This window comes from Bison bison, unplaced genomic scaffold, assembly GCF_000754665.1.
Source record: "Bison bison bison isolate TAMUID 2011002044 unplaced genomic scaffold, Bison_UMD1.0 scf7180017864304, whole genome shotgun sequence".
NCBI lineage: Eukaryota > Metazoa > Chordata > Mammalia > Artiodactyla > Bovidae > Bison > Bison bison.
In genome coordinates, this window is record NW_011494876.1 from 9,220,270 (window position 1) to 9,241,924 (window position 21,655).

At 38.5% G+C, this 21,655-nt stretch overlaps 2 protein-coding genes across 2 annotated transcripts in view; one reads left to right on the forward strand and one right to left on the reverse strand.

The window, feature by feature from the left end:
• Positions 1–17,745, reverse strand: part of APPL1 (adaptor protein, phosphotyrosine interaction, PH domain and leucine zipper containing 1) — a 34,479-nt gene extending 16,734 nt beyond the window's left edge. The window contains exons 1-9 of the mRNA XM_010851653.1: positions 17,569–17,745; positions 9,723–9,821; positions 8,462–8,521; positions 7,874–7,945; positions 6,863–6,950; positions 5,282–5,323; positions 4,649–4,707; positions 1,390–1,536; positions 416–498 (exon numbers count right to left, since the gene is read on the reverse strand). Coding sequence (XP_010849955.1) covers positions 416–498; positions 1,390–1,536; positions 4,649–4,707; positions 5,282–5,323; positions 6,863–6,950; positions 7,874–7,945; positions 8,462–8,521; positions 9,723–9,821; positions 17,569–17,622 — 704 coding nt within the window. The 5' untranslated portion in view covers positions 17,623–17,745. The remainder of the gene's footprint in view (positions 1–415; positions 499–1,389; positions 1,537–4,648; positions 4,708–5,281; positions 5,324–6,862; positions 6,951–7,873; positions 7,946–8,461; positions 8,522–9,722; positions 9,822–17,568) is intronic.
• Positions 17,746–17,854: 109 nt separating this feature from the next.
• The window catches only part of HESX1 (HESX homeobox 1), a 23,137-nt gene continuing 19,336 nt past the window's right edge, over positions 17,855–21,655 (forward strand). The window contains exon 1 of the mRNA XM_010851656.1: positions 17,855–19,178. The gene's annotated coding sequence lies outside the window, so the exon portion shown is untranslated. The remainder of the gene's footprint in view (positions 19,179–21,655) is intronic.

Sequence of the window (21,655 nt, forward strand, 5' to 3'; positions counted from 1 at the left end):
CTGCTAGGATTTTGAAGCTGATTAGAACTGCTTTTTCTCTCTTTAAACTTTCATGGCTTGGAAAAGCAAGATTTATTTAATAATCTCCCATCCATACTCTACAATTCAGGTAACTGTGAAGATAATTCACTTATGGATAATTACTATTAGGTGCCTGTTATATTCAGACACAAAACATAGTTTCAAATCAATAAGAATACCATCCGATTTGACACTGTTATGAAATTCAGAGTTCAAATGCTGTGGAAAAGATGGTGAGAAAACCAAGAAGCATCCACAAGCCACTCAAGAAACACTCCCATGGCAGGGAAAACAGCCCATCTGAAATTAAGTGCTAAATATTTTTAATTATGGTATTTAGCTGTTAGCTTATTCTCATAACTTCATTTTCAGTTTTAAGGAAGAAAATACTTACTTCTGTACACTTGTTCCAATATTAGTTAAGAATTCTTCCAGTTGGTCATTGAGATTTTCAGAACCCATCTTAAAGAAACTTATCTGGAGCAAGAGGGTGTGGGAGTGGGAAGGTTAACAACAGAAACACACACACACAAACAAAATACTTAGAGTGAATCATATACACAATCGCCAAGATACATAGGTAAGTAAAAAGCGCTATTCCCATTTGTGTAAAAATAGGTTGCAGTTTACAGTGATTTTTACTGAGCAGAGTCACTGAAGAGACTACACTTAAATTTCACCATGCATCTTCTTATACAGTAACACATACATATGGTAAGTTTTTAAAATCAGAAAAGGTATTTTCAAACATTTCAAGTAAGTCACACAGATAAACTATTTCATGTTTACTACAAAGGTAAGTAGGTTTTATATCAGAGGAATAATAAGCACTCATTTTCAAAGGAATATTCAAATTTCATAAACTCTTCCTTTTAGGGCACTGCCATTTTGTCTTACGTTACTCAAACTTAATTTTCTAGCCTCCTTCCTGATGTACCACTCTTGGAATACTTAGGAGTTTATCCAGTTTAACTCAGGAGGTATGCAAGGAACATGAGACAAACTCAAGCATGTCCATTCTCTTTCAGATTTATTATAAAACAAGAGTGACTGGAAGCTTGAGCAATAGGAGTAGCTCGGAAGTTCCTTTAGCTTTCTGTTCCCTGTCCTCAGCTGAGACGGACAAGGTCTAAATCCAAGGTAAGTGTGTTTAATTTACCCTAAAATATCTGAAATCTTCATTTGCAAAGAAAACCCTTCTAACTTCCTTAAGCTAGCACACTGACGACATTTTTAAAAATGCTTTAAAAACAGACAAAAATGAGTATTCTGACCTTAGTTTGTAATATCTTTACATTTAACATAAAAATCAAAATTAAAAGAAAGTTCTTAGGACAGTTACAAACCAGAACACAGTACATTATTCACCTGAGCTTGCATATACCCAAGTAGAGGTTCCAACAATGCTATTTTCTTTTTGTACTGAAGAGTATTTAATGCACAAAAGTAATGCATCATGGTCTGATGTTGTTTTTTTCTGGAAGTGTAGACATCTTCTGTTACTTCATACTTCACCTTTGAGTGAAAAGATTAAAAATACAATTATTTATTTGATTTTAAGTTACCTTTAGTGGTGGCCAAGGGGAAGAGACTATCCAAGGAAAAAAGTGCATTGCCAGCAATTGTACATAGCTTTCTTATTTTCTGAGATAAAAATCCAGCAGAATATTGGATAAGATAGTTTTCCTGTTTTACTATCAACCATTTTCTTTTTAAAATGCACATTAAAAGCAGAATTCTGCAAATAACTGAGAATGGTATAGTGACTGAACTAAAGCCTGGAGGAAAAGCAAACAACAGTCTGGGTTTAGCTTAGCCATTAATCTTTGACCTTTTTGAGTTCACAGCATACCATTCTCCTCCTAGTTCTCTGGTTCTCTCCCTACTGTGCCTCTTTTCTTATATTTGTTTTCCTTCACCCACACTTAAACCATGTCCCTTGTTGTACTCAGATGACAAATACTCATTGAGCACCTGTTTCATAATACATTCTGTCTCCTCTCTTTTCCTGCTTTCCTTAGAATACCAAATGAAGTACCAAGAATATTCCAATACACCAATGACTCCCCAGCTTTTATCTCCTGCCCCTCATTCTCTCAGTTGTCAGACGAAGCAGATCTCCAGGGGGGTTCTTTATGTGTGTGTGTGCTAAAAACGTATACAACTGAAGACAGTATGCTCCCTATAAAACTTGCTCCTCTACTTAGCTCTCTTAATTTTTCCTGGATCCATCCCATCATCCAAGAATTTTAGGACTCATTTTTCGTTCCTCCTCCTACCATAAGTCTTGTCAATTCTACTTACGAAGTATCTCTGAAAAGTATTCCTTCCTCTCCACTTTCAATAGCAACCTTATCTGAGGCTCTTCTAATACCTTTGCAAACTATTCCAGTACCTTTTCATTGGATTCCCTCTAGCTTTGTCCCCTTCATATTTCCATTAGTATTTTTTAAGTCAATTGCATGCTGTTACTCATTCGTTTAAAATCCTTTGGTGGCTGCCTACTCTAGATAACACATATTTCAGTCATTAACATAGTAACCTGGCCCCAAACTACTTTCTTGCCATTTAGTCATACTTCCTCCCAGTACAGCCTGTACTCCAGATGCACTGAAATGATTACCTTTCCATTCTCATAATTATTGCAAGAAATAATAATAATTGCTAGAAGTCAGGTAATCTGTATGCATTCTCTTTCATCTTCACCACTACTGAGTTTTTTGAGAGAGAAATTTTGAAACCGGGTCTCCCGCATTGTAGGCAGATGCTTTACTGTCTGAGCCACCAGGGAAGTCCAACCAGTGCATGCCCTCAGGCAAATAAGCCACAGAGCTGAGATTAGTCCCCAAGCAGTGTGACTCCAGAGCCAGTGCTCGTTACTTTTACACTCTCCAGGCTCTACCATGTGCTTCTGCAGAGGCTGTTTTTCTTCCAGAAATGCCCTCTCCCATAACCCCAAACCACTGATATCTGCTCATCTTCAGTGCAAATGGCACCTCCTGAAAGTATAACCTTTCCCAACTTACCAATCAAAAGATATGCTGCCCTGTCTGTGCTCTCCCAGCATTTTGTTAAGACTTCTTTACTGCACTTAACTACGTGTTGATCCCTGTATTCTGGCAGCTGCTCTAGCCACCTGCATCTGCTGGTGGGGGCACAGTGACCACTTGTGGGAATCCACAGTTGTGTATGATTGACAGCGTAGCAGCCACTGTGACACAGAAAGGGGGTAGTTCTCTCACAAAATCAGTACACAGGCTTGCTTTCTTTGACTACTCAATTTGGTGCAGATATTAATAAAATATGTACATTTTAAGATCTACATTTGTTTGTTATTTTGACACAAAGAAGTAATTAAAGACTCTGAGGATGAATTTTATTTTACATTGCCTCTGGCTTCACACAGGAAGCCTTTAATAAGTGTGGATTATACACTCACTGAAGACAGAAGTGGAGCCTGTTCACACTGTTTCCCCATAGTCACTAATATGTAGTAGGTGCTCAACAAATTTTTCAAGTAAATTAGTGGAAATATTTTTTAAAAATTGCCTGTAACAGCCAGAGGCAATGTAAAGTAAAATTCATCTTCAGAGTCTTTAATTACTTCTTTGTGTCAAAATAACAAACAAATGTAGATCTTAAAATGTACATATTTTATTAATATCTGCACCAAATTGAGTAGTCAAAGAAAGCAAGCCTGTGTACTGATTTTGTGAGAGAACTACCCCCTTTCTGTGTCACAGTGGCTGCTACGCTGTCAATCATACACAACTGTGGATTCCCACAAGTGGTCACTGTGCCCCCACCAGCAGATGCAGGTGCGGCTGCAGATACAATTCCCAGGCGCATAGAGACGACCTCACTCACAAATACCTAGTGGAGGCCTACTCATCCATCCATCCATCCATCCACACGTAACATACACATTCTCTGTAAAGGAGGAGGTCCTCATGGCAGAATTTCATTCAGTTAAGTATGTAACAGTTCAAGGTTTCCACCACAGTATCTCAGAACACACTTTTGAATACATATATGTAACAAAACAAATGCAATGTGATCAAAATACAAAGAGAAAGGGGGCAATGTTTCACCTGGGCATCAATTATACTTTTGGAATAGTTATGTTTACTTATTAAATTCTATCAACTGAAAAACATTTTGTTTAAAAAGACAACTATTAATTATCTGATAATTAACAGTTAACTGCTACTGCGAAGTCACTTCAGTTGTGTCTAACAGTTAACAGAAAGGCTCTAAAATAACTGCAGGAAAGAATAAACTAAGGGTAATACAGCAAAATGCACGAAGTTACTGTTGGCAACCATTTTTAAACCGGAAAAAGTAGACCATCTAATGAAACAGTTGTTAATTAGGATTTGTTGTTGTTGTTTAGTTACTAAGTTGTGTCTAACTCTTTGTGACCCCATGGACTGTAGCCCACCAGGCTCCTCTGTCCATGGGATTTCCCAGGCAAGAATAACAGAGTAGGTTGCCATTTCCTTTTCAGGGGATCTTTCTGACCCAGTGATTGAACCCACATCTCCTGCACTGGCACACAGGTTCTTAACCACTGAGCCACCAGGGAAGCCCGTTAACTGTGATACTGAAGGAGGAATATGTACCAAACCTTGTCATTTTCTCTCTTTTTGGACAATCTGCTATATCTGTTAATTGCAGCATCATGATCTGGAAAACAGAAATGACTATTAACAACAATGCAATAATACTTTGCAAAATTTATAAGTGCTCTAATGGGTTTCACATGTGCATCTTTCAACAGATATACTGAAGCAAAATAAGAATTCTCTACTATGTGATCAATGAACCCTTATGTTCCTCACAGCCACACAAAAACACCCTAAAGTATGTTTCTATTTATTAAATTGGTAAAAACATTTAATTTCAAGGAAACAGTAGTCTACTAAAAGTTTTTTTAAAGTATTTTTAGTACAAAAACAGCAAATACTCATTAAAGAAAATGTGAAATATACAGGAAAATAAGGAAGGAAAAATATATACCACCTTCTCAGGTACCATAATGGTAACAAACCACAAGATTTAACTTCCTTTAAAATTTTTCTTCTAGGACAAACAGTGCAACTTAAATAACAATAGATTTAAATAATATTCACTTAAGTTTTTAATTAGATTCATTTCTCTTCGATTATTACATAAAATCTAGCTACAGGTTTGTGTTGATAAAGAAATGCATCATTTGCATCATTGTAAGAAATAACTGTACAAAGTAATCAGAGCTTACCATTACTAGCAATCTGAAACACTTCCTTTAATGTCAATATTTCTGGAAAAGTTCAAGAATAATTTAAGTTTAGCATATTTATGAAGTATCTTAAATTATGTTTAGAAATTTAAGCTACAATTAAAACTCCAAGTAATATTTCAAACTTCAACGTTTAAAGTGAAAAAGTTACTGTGTTTCAACTAGCCCTAGGGAACATTTACTTTCATTAGCAACTGTTACACCACCAGAATGGAGAAGGCGATGGCACCCCACTCCAGTACTCTTGCCTGGAAAATGGGCTGCCGTCTATGGGCTCACACAGTCGGACACTACTGAAGTGACTTAGCAGCACACCACCAGAAACTGTACTTGCCACAAATTATAATATGACAGAAAAATAAATTTTAAAACTACTGCAAATTCTCAAATATACAAATATCCTGATTTAGTACCAGAATCCAACTTACTGATCTTCTGATATTGACTCTAATAAGTTCAAATGCTGAATGAGAAACATTTTATTGACAAGATTCTGATATTCAGTCCCCTTAGACTGAGAAAAGAGGTCTTGTTTCTTGATCTTGGAAAAAATTATTCTTGAAGATTACCAAGACATTTTAATTCCATCTCTAAAATACATCTGTCTTTATTCCATGTATCATTAAATACTTTATCATCACTGATACATTAGCTCAATATTTTTATTCTATCTATGTATTGTGTAGATAAGTCTGTATGACTGTCTGAGATTGTAAATTGTAAGAAAGCAAAGCTAAGTCTATAAAGCTCTCATTTTATCACCTGATAATATGCAATGGGGGAAAAAAAAAATCCACCACAAGGTACTGAGACATGAGGTGTTAGACGGGCCAGCCCCCATACCTCCCATCACTCCAACCCACCCACATAGCTCATCTCCTATGCCACTGTCCCAGCAGAGGCCTTGGTCACATCTAACTGCACTCTCTCAACTTCTGGGTCCATTCTCCTAGCATCAAATCCATCCTCCAAAAACAGTTAGAATAGGTCCACTTCTTAAAGACCTCCACTGTCTTCTCTTTACTTATAAGCTCAAGTCCAGCATCTTTGGCATGATCTGATCTATTTCTAGAAGTATCTCCCACCATGCCTCAACACATCCAACACTGCAGCCACTATGAATTTCTCAAAGCAAGCCATGTATTTCTACAACCCGTAACTTTGTGCTTTCTGGCCCCTCTCATCAAACAATGACTCTCTTCTCTTGGCAAATTCTTCTTCATTGTTCAATGCTCATGTCACATCTGTGGTGAAGCCTTCCTGATACCCTCCTCTGAGCCAGCCTTCACTGCACCATGCTCATCCCAAATTACAAGAGACAGAGTACCATAATTATGTTTACCCATCTCCTTCTCTGAGCTTTTTCAAGGGAAGTGGCATCTTAGTCATATCAGTACTCCTCAGCTTAACATCTATCAGGAGCCCCTATAAATGTTTAACAACTGAAGTAAAGGTGACACTTGCTACAGTCAGAAATGGGTAAGGTGTACAGTGATATACATTTTATAAGCAGTGATCTTCTGACAGCTAATGAAAGTAATCATAAGCTTAGTTCAATACCTTTCAGATCTCTTTCTTTAAACTGGGTAATGGGGAACATCATGGCATCAGCAAGCTGTGTTGAAAGTACCGCGTGACAAGAGCTAAGCTGATAAAAGAAAGATCAAAAAACCCAAATAACTAAAAAGAGACAATCAACCAGCATTATGGAAATTACAAAAAATCTAGTAAGAAGGTATTGATACAGGGACTTCTATGGCATCCAGCAGTTTAGAGTCTGCACTTCCACTACAGGGGTCGGTCGCAGGTTTGATACCTGGTTGGGGAACTAAGATCTCACTTGCTCTGTAGTGGAAGCATAGTTTAAAAAAAAAAAAAAAAAAAGATGTTGATAACATTTACATAAGGGAACACTAACATCACATAATTCTGTGACAGTCAAAAAAATTCCATTTAAAACTCTCAGAAGAAAACATGTGATAATCTTGGATTTAGCAATGGTTACTAAGATATGACACAAAAGCACAAGCAAAGCAATCAAAGAAAAGAGAAACTGGACTTCATCAGAATTAACTTTTATGCATCAAAGGATACTATCAAGAACACAAAAAAACAACCCACAGAATAGCAGCAAATATTTACCAGTCACATATCTGATAAGGAACATGTATTCTTTAGAATGAGGAACTCCTAAATATAGTACTAAAACAAAACCCAAGTAAAAAACAGGCAGGGAATTCCCTGGCAGTCCTGTGATTAGTTAACAGCTTAACTCTTCTCTCCCTGCCTACATCAAACAACACAATGAAAGGCTGAATGTTACATGAGAGTAAAGAGAGCACAATTACACACTTATTCCTTGAAAACAATTTGTTTTAATCAGACATATAAAGTGTTATTTTTATAAGACAGTCACCAAGATTTGGAAACAAGGTCCTTCTTTAAATAGTAATCTTTTATAGTTGAGATTTACTCATAAAAATCATAATAAAAGTTCCCAATAAACGCTAAACAACTTGACTAACTTAATTATAAGATCACTTATCCAAGCAAAATAAAGTAAGCATTTACCTCATCTATAACTTTTGAAAATTGCTGCAAAGTAGAACTCATAACTTCATCATCACCCCCCAGTGGAAAACGCTGAAAAGTGAGAAACAGAGATGAAGTAAAGGTCCAATGCTCTATGTCTTTTGTGAGTGGCATTATAATTTTCATTTTTAAATAACTTCAGAAAACTTCACAAATTTTGAATAAGCTCTAAAAACACCATTTTTATAAAATAGTGTAATTCATAGAATTAGTACACATTAATTGTCTGCTAAGTAACCAATCAACATGATATACAGGAATGCACACCACACTAGGAATTCAGAGATTTAAAATTAGCTCCAGTTCCTCTGCTAACCAGCTGTGTAACCTTGAGCAAGCCTCAGTTTCTTCATTTGAAAAAAGAGGCAAATCAGATGACCTCTGTCTCTAACATAAAGTCATTAAAATTAGACATAAGTGCATAATAGAATTTCAATGGCGTATCAAAATTACCTTCTATGAGTTCTAAAATGCTTAGAATTACTGAAAAGAAATTCTGTTTATCTATATAGATACTGTATCACTACACATTTTAAATCATATTTTTAAAACTTCCATATACGGTACCTGTTTTTCATATTCTTTTAAAAGTTTTGAAGTCAGGTGTGTTGCTGCACTTAATTCATTCTGGAAAAGATGAACATTCAAATTAACACAATAGTACAGATAAAGGAAAAAACTTTAATTGAAGATACCTACGCCACTTTTATTCATCACTTAAATACTGTACAACATGTTCCCTTAAATCACTGGAAAGGGAACTACAACTAAAGCACTTTAAAAGGAGACTCAAACCATGAACAGACACCATCAAGGAATTTAGCAGTGTTTCAGACGTGTGCTTTTTCTTTTCAGCTAATAAAAACTAATAGTTAAAGCTAGAAGTAAGCTGTATATAAGGTTATTTAGCAAAATCTTAAAACAGTCTACAGTGTTGACTGATTATCCCTGTTCTCTACATGCTGATAATAAGCCATGAAGCATTTAATAACATACAACCAAAATGTGGTCGACCTAGTCATATAGTACAGCAACACAGCCATATGAAGGTAATACTTTTTTTTAAAGACTTTTTTCAGTGATGAGTATAATGACAAATGTAGTTTTTCTTTTACACATTATGTAGTCAGAAATCAAATTCTTGAGAGACCTATCACTAAGCAAAATAAATAACTATCACAGTAACTTTAAAGTACCTAATGAACATTTGAGTTCAGAAAGAAGAGAAATTAAGGAGAAAAAAAAAGAAACTGGTGCTCTTAATTAATCCCAAAAAGAGTTTATCATAGGACCCAGGTTGCTGTTAAAGTTTATAATTAAGGTGCCTAAACACAGGCTCAAATCTTTTGTCTGTTCAACTAAAAAATCTGGTTGCCTCCTTTTAAAATTCATCTTCTGATACCTGGGAGCTATATCTCATCTTTATTACCTTCTAACTAGATAGAGGCTAGCTACTTTCAAGCCCTCTGCTCAAAAAGGGGAAGTATCCCATAAGATTAAAAACATGATTAGAGAAAATACTGGTGACAATATGGGGTTTTCAGTCAAATCTTAGGCAAAGATCACTATCAATGAGTTTCCCTAAGAAAGTCCTTACTGTGTTTGGGGAAGAAGAGCAGATGATTCATCACTTTTGTAGTGCTACAAACTATACACCAGTAATGGAAATGTGAGCTCTGTAATACAAAATACTTAATCTTCATTCATCTATTCAACTCTGCAACACAGACAGGGCTAAACACCAGTAAATAAGAGACATACTATTTCTGTCCCCATGGGCTTAAAGATTCATTTTATAAATGCACTGAGTCAGCCTTTAGTTCTTTACCTGTGCATCATAAATCCGACGCATAGCCTGATACAACTGGTTCATATAGTTGGAAATAGCTGTGGCATCTTCTTCAAATACACCCAGTAAAGACCTTGTCTGTATAAAATAAAAGCAGTAAGTTTGTGTTAACCATTATATAAATCAAGTGGAAATCTTTTTTTTTCCCCCCTAAAGGAAGGAAAAATCATAGGATACTAGAACTCTTTAACAGTTCTGAGTTTTAATCTATTTTCTCTCTTTTGATAGAAATGCCAAGATGTCAGAGTTCTTTATTCTCAATTCTACTTCATTAAAACAGAGCGATTTTCCAACTATGTCACACAAACCTCAGAAGGAGCAACAAAGGTATATTTTTATGAATTAGAAAGTCTGCAATTAAACTAAGACTAAATCTACAGACTCAGATAAGAGTAAATTAACATTACTGCATGTATAAATATTTTAAATATCTCTTCTCAGGATAATTTAGTATGATTATTTCTCTTTTTCCAGTCTCTTCTAGTTCTACTGATATCAAACCCCTCCCCACTGCAATCCAAAATCACACCACAGTGCCCCTTTCCATCCCCAACATGGCCTATAAAATGCTAACAAGATTTTTTCCGAGTGCAGACTTTGGGGTTACTTTTTCTTCTTCTTTATACATTTCTATATAGTTAGGCTTTTCTTTTTTTTTTTTTTTTTTTGCACAATGAGCATGGGCATGTAAAAATTACCTGCACTTTCAGAATAAAAACTTGTCAGTCAGTAAATGTTAAGACTGTTAGAGATAAGGAAACAGCATATTAAGGTAAACTATGATCACTTTTTTATATCCCATAGGCAGGCGAAGAATTAAATTTCAAGAATTATTGAGTTAATTACATCTTAAAATCTAAAAAGCAACTTTGTACTTTTATTGTCAGTCAGTTCAGTCGCTCAGTCCTGTTCAACACTTTGCGACCCCATGGACTGCAGCACGCCAGGCTTTCCTGTCTATCACCAACTTCCGGAACTTGCCCAAACTCATGTCCATGCAGTTGGTGATACCATCCAACCATCTGATCCTCTGTCGTCCCCTTCTTCTCCTGCCTTCAATCTTTCCCAGCATCAGGGTCTACTTTTATTGTACAATTAGCTAATTTAAACCTTAGCCTTAGAAATTGATTCTTAAAAATCAACTTCTTCCTTAGCTTCCTATTTTCAGAAACAGCAGCTAAGATACTATGATTAAAAAAAAAAGGCAGCACAAAATCATGCCAGTATATGAATCCAGTTTATCTCAGTCCTGTACTTCCCAATGCCCCCGAGATTTAAAAATGAAAAAAACTTATACGCTCTGAAAAGAAACCAAAGTATGCCTCAGAGATTTAAATCTAACAGAATTTTTTTTTTTTAGCTCTAGTGCCCTACTCCCATTCCCCAAGCGTTATTTTAATATGTAAAAAAGAAAACGTCATGAAATCTTGTTTAGGTAGTTCCATTCTGAAGAAGAATCTGCCACTTAGGTTTTTCTTTTTATCTTCAAAAATGATCATTCTAATTCAAGGAATAAAACATTATGCAAAAACATGTAGTAAACTTAAAAAGATGTTCTTAGCCTCAAACAGGGTTGAAACAGCGTCCCTGTGTTTTTAAGTTCATAATATCAAGTTCAAAATTGTATAATGACTGTTTAAAGTTAGCAGCTTACACAAATGCAATCAATATGGTACCATTTCATAGAATCTATGCTGACATCCACTATGAGCTGCACCAGCTTTATGGTGGCTCAGACAGTAAAGAACCTGCCTTCAATGTAGGAGACCCAGGTTCGATCCCTAGGTCGGGAAGATCCCCTGAAGTAGGAAATGGCAACCTACTCCAGTATTCTTGCCCGGAGAGCTCCATGGACAGAGGAGCCCGATGGGCCACAGTCCATGGGGTGGACATGACTGAGCAACTAAGCATGCGTGTATAACAAACAAAATAATGCTGGCAATTGAGCTATGAATTGAGATTTTCTTATGTTTTGAAGTTTTTACTTTATATTCATGGGAACAGATCTTTGGCAGAATTTTATATATAACTCTCATATAAACACACAAAAAAAGAAAACACAAATTGCCTAAATTAATACAACTCTAAAATTTCAACTTTTTTGTTTTTGGCTGCACCATGCTGCATGTTTTTTCCCTGACCAGGAACTGAACCTGCGCTCCCTGCATTGAAAGTACAGAGTCTTAACCACTGGACCACCAGGGAAGTCCCTATAATTTCAACTCTTGTATTTTTTTGACATAAGAGTCATCACTAGCCATGGTTTCACATCCAGTATTATTCTGTGCCACAAGCAGGTGACAAATATTTCTTAGAAGCGCTCCACTTTTATCTCCAGTATTTTCTTTCAAACTATTGATATCCAGTCAGCAAGTTTTGATGGCAACACTTGCTTCATTTTACCAGCTGTCAAAGAAATATTTTCAGATAAAAAACAAGACTGATAATCCTTCAAGTGGTTGTTAAATTGATTTGTTGGCTGAACACTGAAAAGTTGCACTTGGTGCAGCCATGTCACTGGGAGAAATAACCAAGTGTGTACATTTGCAGGCAATTTACAAGGAAAACAACATCAAGTATAAGAGGCATCTCAATATAAGAGATACCAAAATGTGAATCAAAAAAAGTACGCCTCATAATCTATGAGTATTTCACATTATGCCAAAGAGAAAAGCCTTCATTTGGGACTGGAGTTTGTCTTCCCAGTTCTAGCTTGGATGAATCATTGATATTTATCTACACATAAAATCAATTATTTTTTAAAGATCATATCTGTTCTTACTAAATAGAAAGTTTCTGACTTAAAAACAATATGTAAACATGGATAAGGTATCTAGTATAGGCTTCAGATTTCCTACTTCAACAAATGATATCTTTTCCAGAATGGTACAGTTTGAGCAAGATAAACCTAAAAATGTTTTTGTTCAATTATCTGGATTTGGACTTGCAAATATACTTCTATTTTAATACTTAGTTACTGTAAAGTAAAACTAAAAAGAGGGGCTTCCCAGGTGGTGCTAGTGGTAAAGAACCCGCCTGCCAATGTAGGAGACATAAGAGACCAAAGTTTGATCCCTGTGTCGGTAAGAACCCCTAGGTGGCATGGCAGCCGACTCTAGAATTCTTGCCTGGAGAATCCATGCACAGAGAAGCCTGGCAGGCTACAGTCCATAGGGTCGTAAAGAGTTGGAGATGACTGAAGCAACTTAGCGCACACAACAAAACTAAAAATAATAACATAATTCAGGGTAGTCCTTCACAACTTCCAAGTTCTATTTTATATAGCAGTTGGCAGGCCACATTTGATTACGATTAAATAATCTAAAAAATACATCTATATCAGGAGCTTTAAAAGTTTTCCTCCTTTCTATTATCATCTTCTTAGACTCTATGCTAGATAAATCCTGTAAAATGACATTGTACAGGAGACAGGGATCAAGACCATCCCCAAGAAAAAGAAATGCAAAAAAGCAAAATGGCTCTCTGATGAGGCCTTACAAATAGCTGTGAAAAGAAGAGAAGAGAAAAGCAAAGGAGAAAAGGAAAGATACACCCATTTGAATGCAGAGTTCTAAAGAACAGCAAGGAGAGATAAGAAAGCCTTCCTCAGTGATCAGTGCAAAGAAATAGAGGAAAACAATAGAATGGGAAAGACTAAAGATTTCTTCAAGAAAATTAGAGATACCAAGAGAACATTTCATGCAAAGATGGGCTCAATAAAGGACAGAAATGGGATGGACCTAACAGAAGCTTCCCTGGTGGTTCAGATGGTAAAGCGTCTGTCTACAACGTGGGAGACCTGGGTTCGAGCCCTGGGTTGGGAAGATCCCCTGGAGAAGGAAATGGCAATCCACTCCAGTACGATTGCCTGGAAAATCCCATGGACAGAGGAGCCTGGTAGGCTACAGTCTATGGGGTTGCAAGCAGTCGGACACGATTGAGCGACTTCACTTTCACTTTGACTTAACAGAAGCAGAAGATATTAAGAAGAGGTAGCAAGAATACACAGAACTGTACAAAAAAGATCTTTAAGACCCAGATAATCACGATGGTGTGATCACTCACTGAGAGCCAGACATCCTGGAATGTGAAGTCAAATGTGCCTTAGGAAGCATCATTATGAACAGAGCTAATGGAGGTGATGGAATTCCAGGTGAGCTATTTCAAATCCTGAAAGATGATGCTGTGAAAGTGCTGCACTCAATATGCCAGCAAATTTGGAAAACTCAGCCTGGAAAAGGTCAGTTTTCATTCCAGTCCCAAAGAAAGGCAATGCCAAAGAATGCTCAAACTACTGAACAATTGCACTCATCTCACACACTACCAAAGTAATGCTCAAAATTCTCCAAGCCAGGCTTCAACAGTACATGAACTGTGAACTTCCAGATGTTCAAACTGGTTTTCGAAAAGGCAGAGGAACCAGAGATCAAATTGCCAACATCCACTGGATCATCGAAAAAGCAAGAGAGTTCCAGAAAAACATCTGCTTCTGCTTTACTGACTATGCCAAAGCCTTTGACTGTGTGGATCACAATAAATTGTGGAAAATTCTGAAAGAGATAGGAATACCAGACCACCTGACCTGCCTCTTGAGAAACCTGCATACAGGTTAGGAAGCAAGTTAGAACTGGACATGGAACAACAGACTGGTTCCAAATTGGGAAAGGAGTACGTCAAGGCTGTATATTGTCACCCCGCTTATTTAACTTATCTGCAGAGTACATCAAGAGAAACACTGGGCTGGAGGAAGCACAAGCTGGAATCAAGATTGTTGGGAGAAATATCAATAACCTCAGATATGCAGATGACACCACCCTTATGGCAGAAAGTGAAGAAGAACTTCAAGAAAGAGCCTCTTGATGAAAGTGAAAGAGGAGAGTGAAAAAGTTGGCTTAAAGCTCAACATTCAGAAAACGAAGATCATGGCATCTAGTCCCATCACTTCATGGCAAACAGATGGGGAAACAGTGGAAAACTTCATTTTTGGGGCTCCAAAATCACTGCAGATGGTGACTGCAGCCATGAAATTAAGACGCTTACTCCTTGGAAGGAAAGTTATGACCAACCTAAACAGCATTTTAAAAAGCAGAGACATTACTTTGCAAACAAAGTTTCGTCTAGTCAAGGTATGGTTTTTCCAGTAGTCATGTATGGATGTGAGAGTTGGACTTTACTGAGCACTGAAGAATTGATGCTTTTGAACTGTGGTGTTGGAGAAGACTCTTGAGAGTCCCTTGGACTGCAAGGAGAGCCAACCAGTCCATCCTAAAGGAGATCAGTCCTGGGTGTTCATTGGAAGGACTGATGCTGAAGCTGAAACTCTAATACTTTGGCCACCTGATGTGGAGAGCTGACTCACTTGAAAAGATCCTGATGCTGAGAAAGACTGAAGGCGGGAGGAGAAGGAGATGACATAAAATGAGATGGTTGGATGGCATCACTGACTCAATAGACATGAATCTGAGTAAACTCTGGGAGTTGGCGATGGGCAGGGAGGCCTGGTGTGCTGTGGTTCATGGGGTCGCAAAGAGTTGGACATGACTGAGCGACTGACCTGAACTGATGCTAGATAAACAGTCCAGATAAGAACAAAAATTTATGTCCCAAAGCATTAATCTCAGCTTTCTATATAAAACTACAAAAGTCCAACAACAGGACAACCATATTAAGTCAGTGAAGGAAACACGCAACCTTTGAGTTGTTTATTCAGTATGTAATAATGTGTGAAGATACTTAAGTTATCATGTGTAGTTAAAGCCAAATAAAAATCATTATGCACAATATAATCTCAATCACATTAAAAGGTGTAAGAGAAAGGAAAAAAACCTACAAAAAAGAAAGCAAACTATTAACAGAGTTTGCTCCCGAGTGCTGGACAGGTAACTCTGTGCTTTCTGTACCTTTAATTTTTCTGAAGCAAACAACTATTATTTTTATAATCAAGTACAAAGATTAAAACTTTCACTATCTATAACAGCTGAAATTCAGAGAGTTAAGTGACTTGCCATAAAGTAGAAGGTACCAACTGGCAGTAAAGACTAAAACCCTTATATCCTAAATCCCAAATCCAGGGCTTTCATTCTTGCCACAAGTTTTCCCCTAGAATTGCTTCCCTATGTTTTCCCTTTCTAAATCCCAGTTGTCCCAATTAACTTTCCCAAATAAATATTAACTAGTTCAGATTTATTACTTCTAGAAATTGAAAGACTATCAATGTGGCTATTTCATTAAAAATTAATACTAATATGGCACATGCTTGTAAAAAACAGAAAATACAAAAAACTAATGCTCAAGTTGTAAACTTACTGTGTGAAAAACTCAAGAAATTAGATAAATTAACAGATTATACCCTCCTTATAAGTCATGGCTAAGGGCACTGTGTAACCCACTCTGAGCAGTCTTTATGAGCAGCTATAAAAGCCAGGCTAGGTAAGAGAAGAAAGGTAAGGCAGGCTGTTGAGTCTTATAAAAAAGTAAAATGACTAACTGTACCTGACCAATACATCCCACAAAATTTTTGCTAAACATGTGAAACAAATGTAGCTTATAACTTTATACTACAGAAGTCATTAAATATTTGAACTGGCTATTATTCTGGCAGTCAAAATAAGCCAAGAAGTCGGTCTCTCTTTGTGTCAGTATAGGCTGATTAGAGTACATTACCAGAAGGGATCAGGCCTGTGAAGATAACTTTCAGCGTGAAAAAAAGCCCAATCAATTCTACAATCAGAGCCCAACTCCAACTTGGCAGTCAAAACTGGCACCATATCCATGGCAGACAAGTCATACAGTAAAGTGGGATCTAGCCTCTCCCTCCTGTTCTTCTGGAGTCATATTAAACCATTAGGACACATGAAATATGTGCAACTGTAGTTCTAAATGAACATTTCAGACAACTGTCTTCATTCTAAGTGGTAGCCCAACAGCAACATTGTCTCGAATCCCTTATAGTGTAAGAAGACAGGCCCAGGGATGAAGTTTCTCAGCCCAAGTTCCAGCCCCTACCAGCATGTTTTTTTTTAACATAGCTGATTTCATTCTTCAGTACTGAAAACATAAGTCCCTGTTACGTCTTCCTTTCTTAAGGAAGAGACTATCTTAAGCTAGAGCAACCACACCAGCATCATCCCCAATGCACAAAACAAGGGGCTTTTATTTTGATGAGTTTACTAGAGCCAAGTCTGCAGCCCGGGCGCAGCAGTCGGGGAGCCGCAAAGGCGCCGTCCACCTCTCGGCATGCACGGCCCAAGTGACAGCGACTGCACTCAGGGTCACGACACTCGGCCGGGAGGCTCCAGGATCAGTGACGGACTTCGCCGAGGGATTTCCGCACGGGCTAACCGACAGACTTTCAGTATTCCCCCCCTCCCCCCAAATTGTCCATTTCCTTCCCTAGCTTGATCAGAAATCATTAAGTCTACAAGGTCTTTTCTCCTCCTGCATTTCCTCCGAAGAGGTTTTCGAAAAGAAAATTCCAGGATCTGGATTTATCACCTCACATCACGGCAATTAAAAAGCATCTTTTGTCAAATACAAGGGAGCCCCGCGCGCGTAGCGACCGCCGGGCCCATCAGCCACGGCGGCGGCGGTTCGGTCGCCGCCCTCCGACTCCCAGACCCCGAGCGCGGCTCTCGGCCCAGCGACGCAGGCCCACGCGGGCCTCGGGAGGGCGGCCCGGCCTCGGCAGCTCCGGGCGCCGCCCGCGACAGGCAGGGATACTGGGGGGGCGGCGCCCACCTGGGCCAGGGCGGGCACCTGCGGCCGCGGCGGCGCCAGGCCTGGAGTCGGCCAGCCCCGCTCCTTCCCTCGCTTCCCGCCGCCTAACCTGTGGGCTGTCCTCCAGCGTCTCCTCGATGGGCAGCTTGTCGATCCCCGGCATCGTGGCAAACGGAGGGCGGCGGCAAGAGACGAGGCGGCCGCCCACAGCTCCCCGCACCCGCCCGCCTGCAGCAGCTGACCCCGACCCGCCCTCTCTCGCTGGCTCCGCCGCCCTCGCCGGGCGCCGAGCGGCCGGAGCGGGAAATCCCGCCCCGCCGGCCTGCCTGCTCCGCCTCTCTGCGCGCTCATTGGCTCACGACGACGCCCATCAGCGCAGCGGGGCTGTCCCGGAGGTTCCTTCGCTGCACGCCGCTCCGCTGAGAGGTAGGGACTTGGAGAAGGCGAAGGCGTCTAAGGCGGCCTTCTTTGCGCACCTCGACACCTACCCTTCGCGAGCGGTTGGCTATAAATCGTAGGGGACCGTCTTACCTCAGCAAAGCGTGCGTCTCCTGGAACCAGAGCTTCGAGTGAGGACCGTTCTGGGGAAATTGGGACGGTTTTACTTCTCCCTCAACATTTTTCGTCAGAGACCACGAAAGAGGCCTCTCTGCAGGCGCCTTTAGTTTCCTCAGATTATAACCTTCCCAACTGCCCGCAGCGTCCAGTCTCCCCTCTCCAGCAAAATGGTGCTGGCTAACTCAGATGTCTGCGAGATTAGTTGTGTTGTTAACTTGGCTTTCTGGTAAATTCGTGGATAGTAGACTCGAAAAGATTTTTTTCTAAGCATTTAGGTATCAATATATTCATTAAAAAACCCGACTTTGCTGCCAATTCATCAGTTCTTAGCTGTCCTTGAGAGACTGACATGCCACAATTCACACTTCCATATTTCTTATTAATCATAAGTGAAAATATCTTTTTAAAGTCAGGGTACACTGATTTATTACGTTAGTAACTGATTAGCATTTCTGTTAAAGTTTTGGAAGAATATTTAAATAGCTTCTTCAGCATCTAACTTTTTTTTAATAAGAGAAAGTGAGCTCTACTTCTAGAATTTGATCTGGATTAGAACTCCTGTCTCTTTTGTCCATCTTTGTGTCCAGATTCTTCATGGAAGAATCTTTATACAGAGAAAATGGCAGAATTACTAGTGTCTTCTAAATACCTAGCCATTAATCCCACTAGTCCATCCCATTTTCATTCAAGAAATATAAGAAATGCCGAATAAAGACTATTAGTTGCCCAGTTCCACAGAGAAATTGGAATGAATCCAGGTATGGTGGAACAAATCCAAATACAATAACTGGAATGGAAGTTACTTACTTTAAAATACTAGATTTTCCCAAGATCTCTTAAAGGAAAAATCAAATTTTAAAAGTTTTCCCAAATAGACTTGCAATGTAGTTTCACGGGATTATTCATAGCTTTCAATAACTTTCAGTAAGAGCTCTCCCCTTAAATTGTTTATCAGCGAGTCACCCTGTATATGAGATCTTTAGTTTCTGAAAGGTAGTTTGGAATCAGTTCCTACAGTGTTACTGGTTGCCAGCTGCTTGAATGTACCCGGCATCGGCATGGTACAGATCTCAGCAACACAACTCTGGCCTTGGACATTTCTTGTCTACTCTGTCAGCACAATGGCATGCAACCTGACTCTGAATTAAGAAGACTTTCACAGTAAGTGACATTCTTGGTTGAACTGTGATTAGATTGTAAGTGAAGGAAAAGAAAGTTGGTGACAATTGGTAAGAATCAGGAGTAAGTGACAAATGAAAACAAAGTGTAAGAAAGAAGAGTAATTATATGGTGTAACTGAAGTTTGGCCTGTTAACTTGGCCAAACTAAATAATTCCAATGAAAAATTATCTTAGGTATCTGAATTACCTGGGTAGGGTATTATCATCAAGTTAAATGGTTTCTTTTTTTGTATGTTCCATGCTTCTAAACTGTATTTTTGTAAAGGGTTCTCAAGAGGCTATTATCAGAGAGGGGCAAGGAATTCTTCCTGGGTTCAACTGATTAAAAAACAAACAAAAACAAGTTGACTATTCAGTTGTGTGGAGAGGCAGTTCAGTCAAATTATAAAACTAGAAAGATTCTTAAAAGGCTTTCTACTTGGATTCTGTAGCTTTAAGCTACTGTTCAGTCTGCTCATCCAGAAAAATAATTGTATTTCCTATTGTAAAACACGCCTAAAGTTGCAAGATTGCAGTTTCCTTTGATAGCTAGTATAAGTTTAATCAGCCTAAGTTCTGTACAGTTGATCAAACTCGATTTCTTTTATAGAGGAAATGAGGCTTGTTCAGAGTATGCCTCAGGGGTTCCTAGAGACTCACGTGTGGGTAGCACAGTAAAAAAAAAACTTTGGCCAGCTAGTTAATTTTATGGAAGGTGAGGCAGGATTAAATGACATCCACCAAAGAATTCACTGAGACGTTTCACACATATAATTTACAACAAAAAGCTGTACAGTTTGTTAAGTAGATTTGTTAATTATTAGTCTCTGAAAATTATTATAATTAGGTTTTTACATGATACTTCTTGAAGTTCTGGTCTGTGGTATTATAGGAAAGGATCCAATAACCAAAATGACACTGGTGTTTTATTTTTTTAAATGATCCCCCTAGGTTAGTGGTGACCAAACTTATGCACACATAAAAGTCATCTGGGGGAGGTTGTTAGAATACAGATTATACTATCTTCAACCCATCAGAAGTGTCTGATGCCATTGGTCAGAGGTAGAGCTGGGAATCTTGCAGGTGAGTCCAAAGCAGCTCATCCTCAAACTGCATGTTGAAAATCTCTCTGCAGAATGGAAGATAACCATTTCCCTTACCCAAATAACTGTGTATTTTAGACTATTAAAGAGTCAAGTAAACATTTAGGAAAGAGTCTTTAGTTCCAGCTGAAGGTGGTGAGAGGGGCACCATTTCCAGAATCATCTAGAGAGCTTGGGAATCCTACTTCTTAAAAATATCCCCTGAAAGACTCCATCAATCTCAAATTTTGGCGTAATTCATACTCCTTTCAAGAGCATAATGTATACTTCAAATAATTCTAGATGTTACCTAATAAATCACTCCTTAATGAGGCTCACTTTAACAGATAATCCAGGTTGTTTTCTTACGTCTAACTGAGTTGAACAAAATTCAAGAGTATATTAATTGGTAACTGGGGATCCTGAGTCACTTCCATCTACTCTAAAACATTTGAACCAGTGGTAGAGGTGGGAAAAGCTTTGGGCAGTTGGGAGTAGAATAAAATGTTCTGAGGATGTGTTGCAAAAAGAGGTAGGTGGGCAACCAGGACTATCAGATTCTTCATTGTGCCAGTGCAAGCCACCCTCTGGCCTATCTTAATATTAATACTATTGTTGTTTTTGCTGTTTGCCACAGCATCCTTAGATTATATATGTATGGCTAAAGCATAAATCCTTAAAAAGGCAAATTCTATAGCTTCTGCTTCTTGACTCTGAAAAGAATGAAACTTTATTTCTAGGATAATTGTATATGGCTGTTTCTTTTATGGTCACCTTGATTCATTTTTGGAAGATGAGGACATTGTAAACCAATTTTTTTGACCAATCTGAGAACCTTGAAACCAAGCAGCATTATTCCTGTTTCTTTGGGGAGGTGAATAAAAACATGAGCATGAGCTCATGGACATGGACTGTGGAGCCAACCTAGCTGACTTGGAATCTTAGCTTCAGTCTTTACTAGTTTTGTGACTTTAGGAAAGTTTCTTAATTTCTCTGTGTCTCCATTTTTTCATCTAAAAAGTGGGGCTTAATGTAGATAAATGTCCTTTATCGAGCAGAAGATATTAAGAAGAGGTGGCAAGAATACACAGAACTGTACAAAAAAGATCTTCACGACCCAGATAATCACAATGGTGTGATCACTGACCTAGAGCCAGACATCCTGGAATGTGAAGTCAAGTGGGCCTTAGAAAGCATCACTATGAACAAAGCTAGTGGAGGTGATGGAATTCCAGGTGAGCTATTCCAAATCCTGAAAGATGATGCTGTGAAAGTGCTGCACTCAATATGCCAGCAAATTTGGAAAATTCAGCAGTGGCCACAGGACTGGAAAAGGTCAGTTTTCGTTCCAATCCCAAAGAAAGGCAGTGCCAAAGAATGCTCAAACTACCGCACA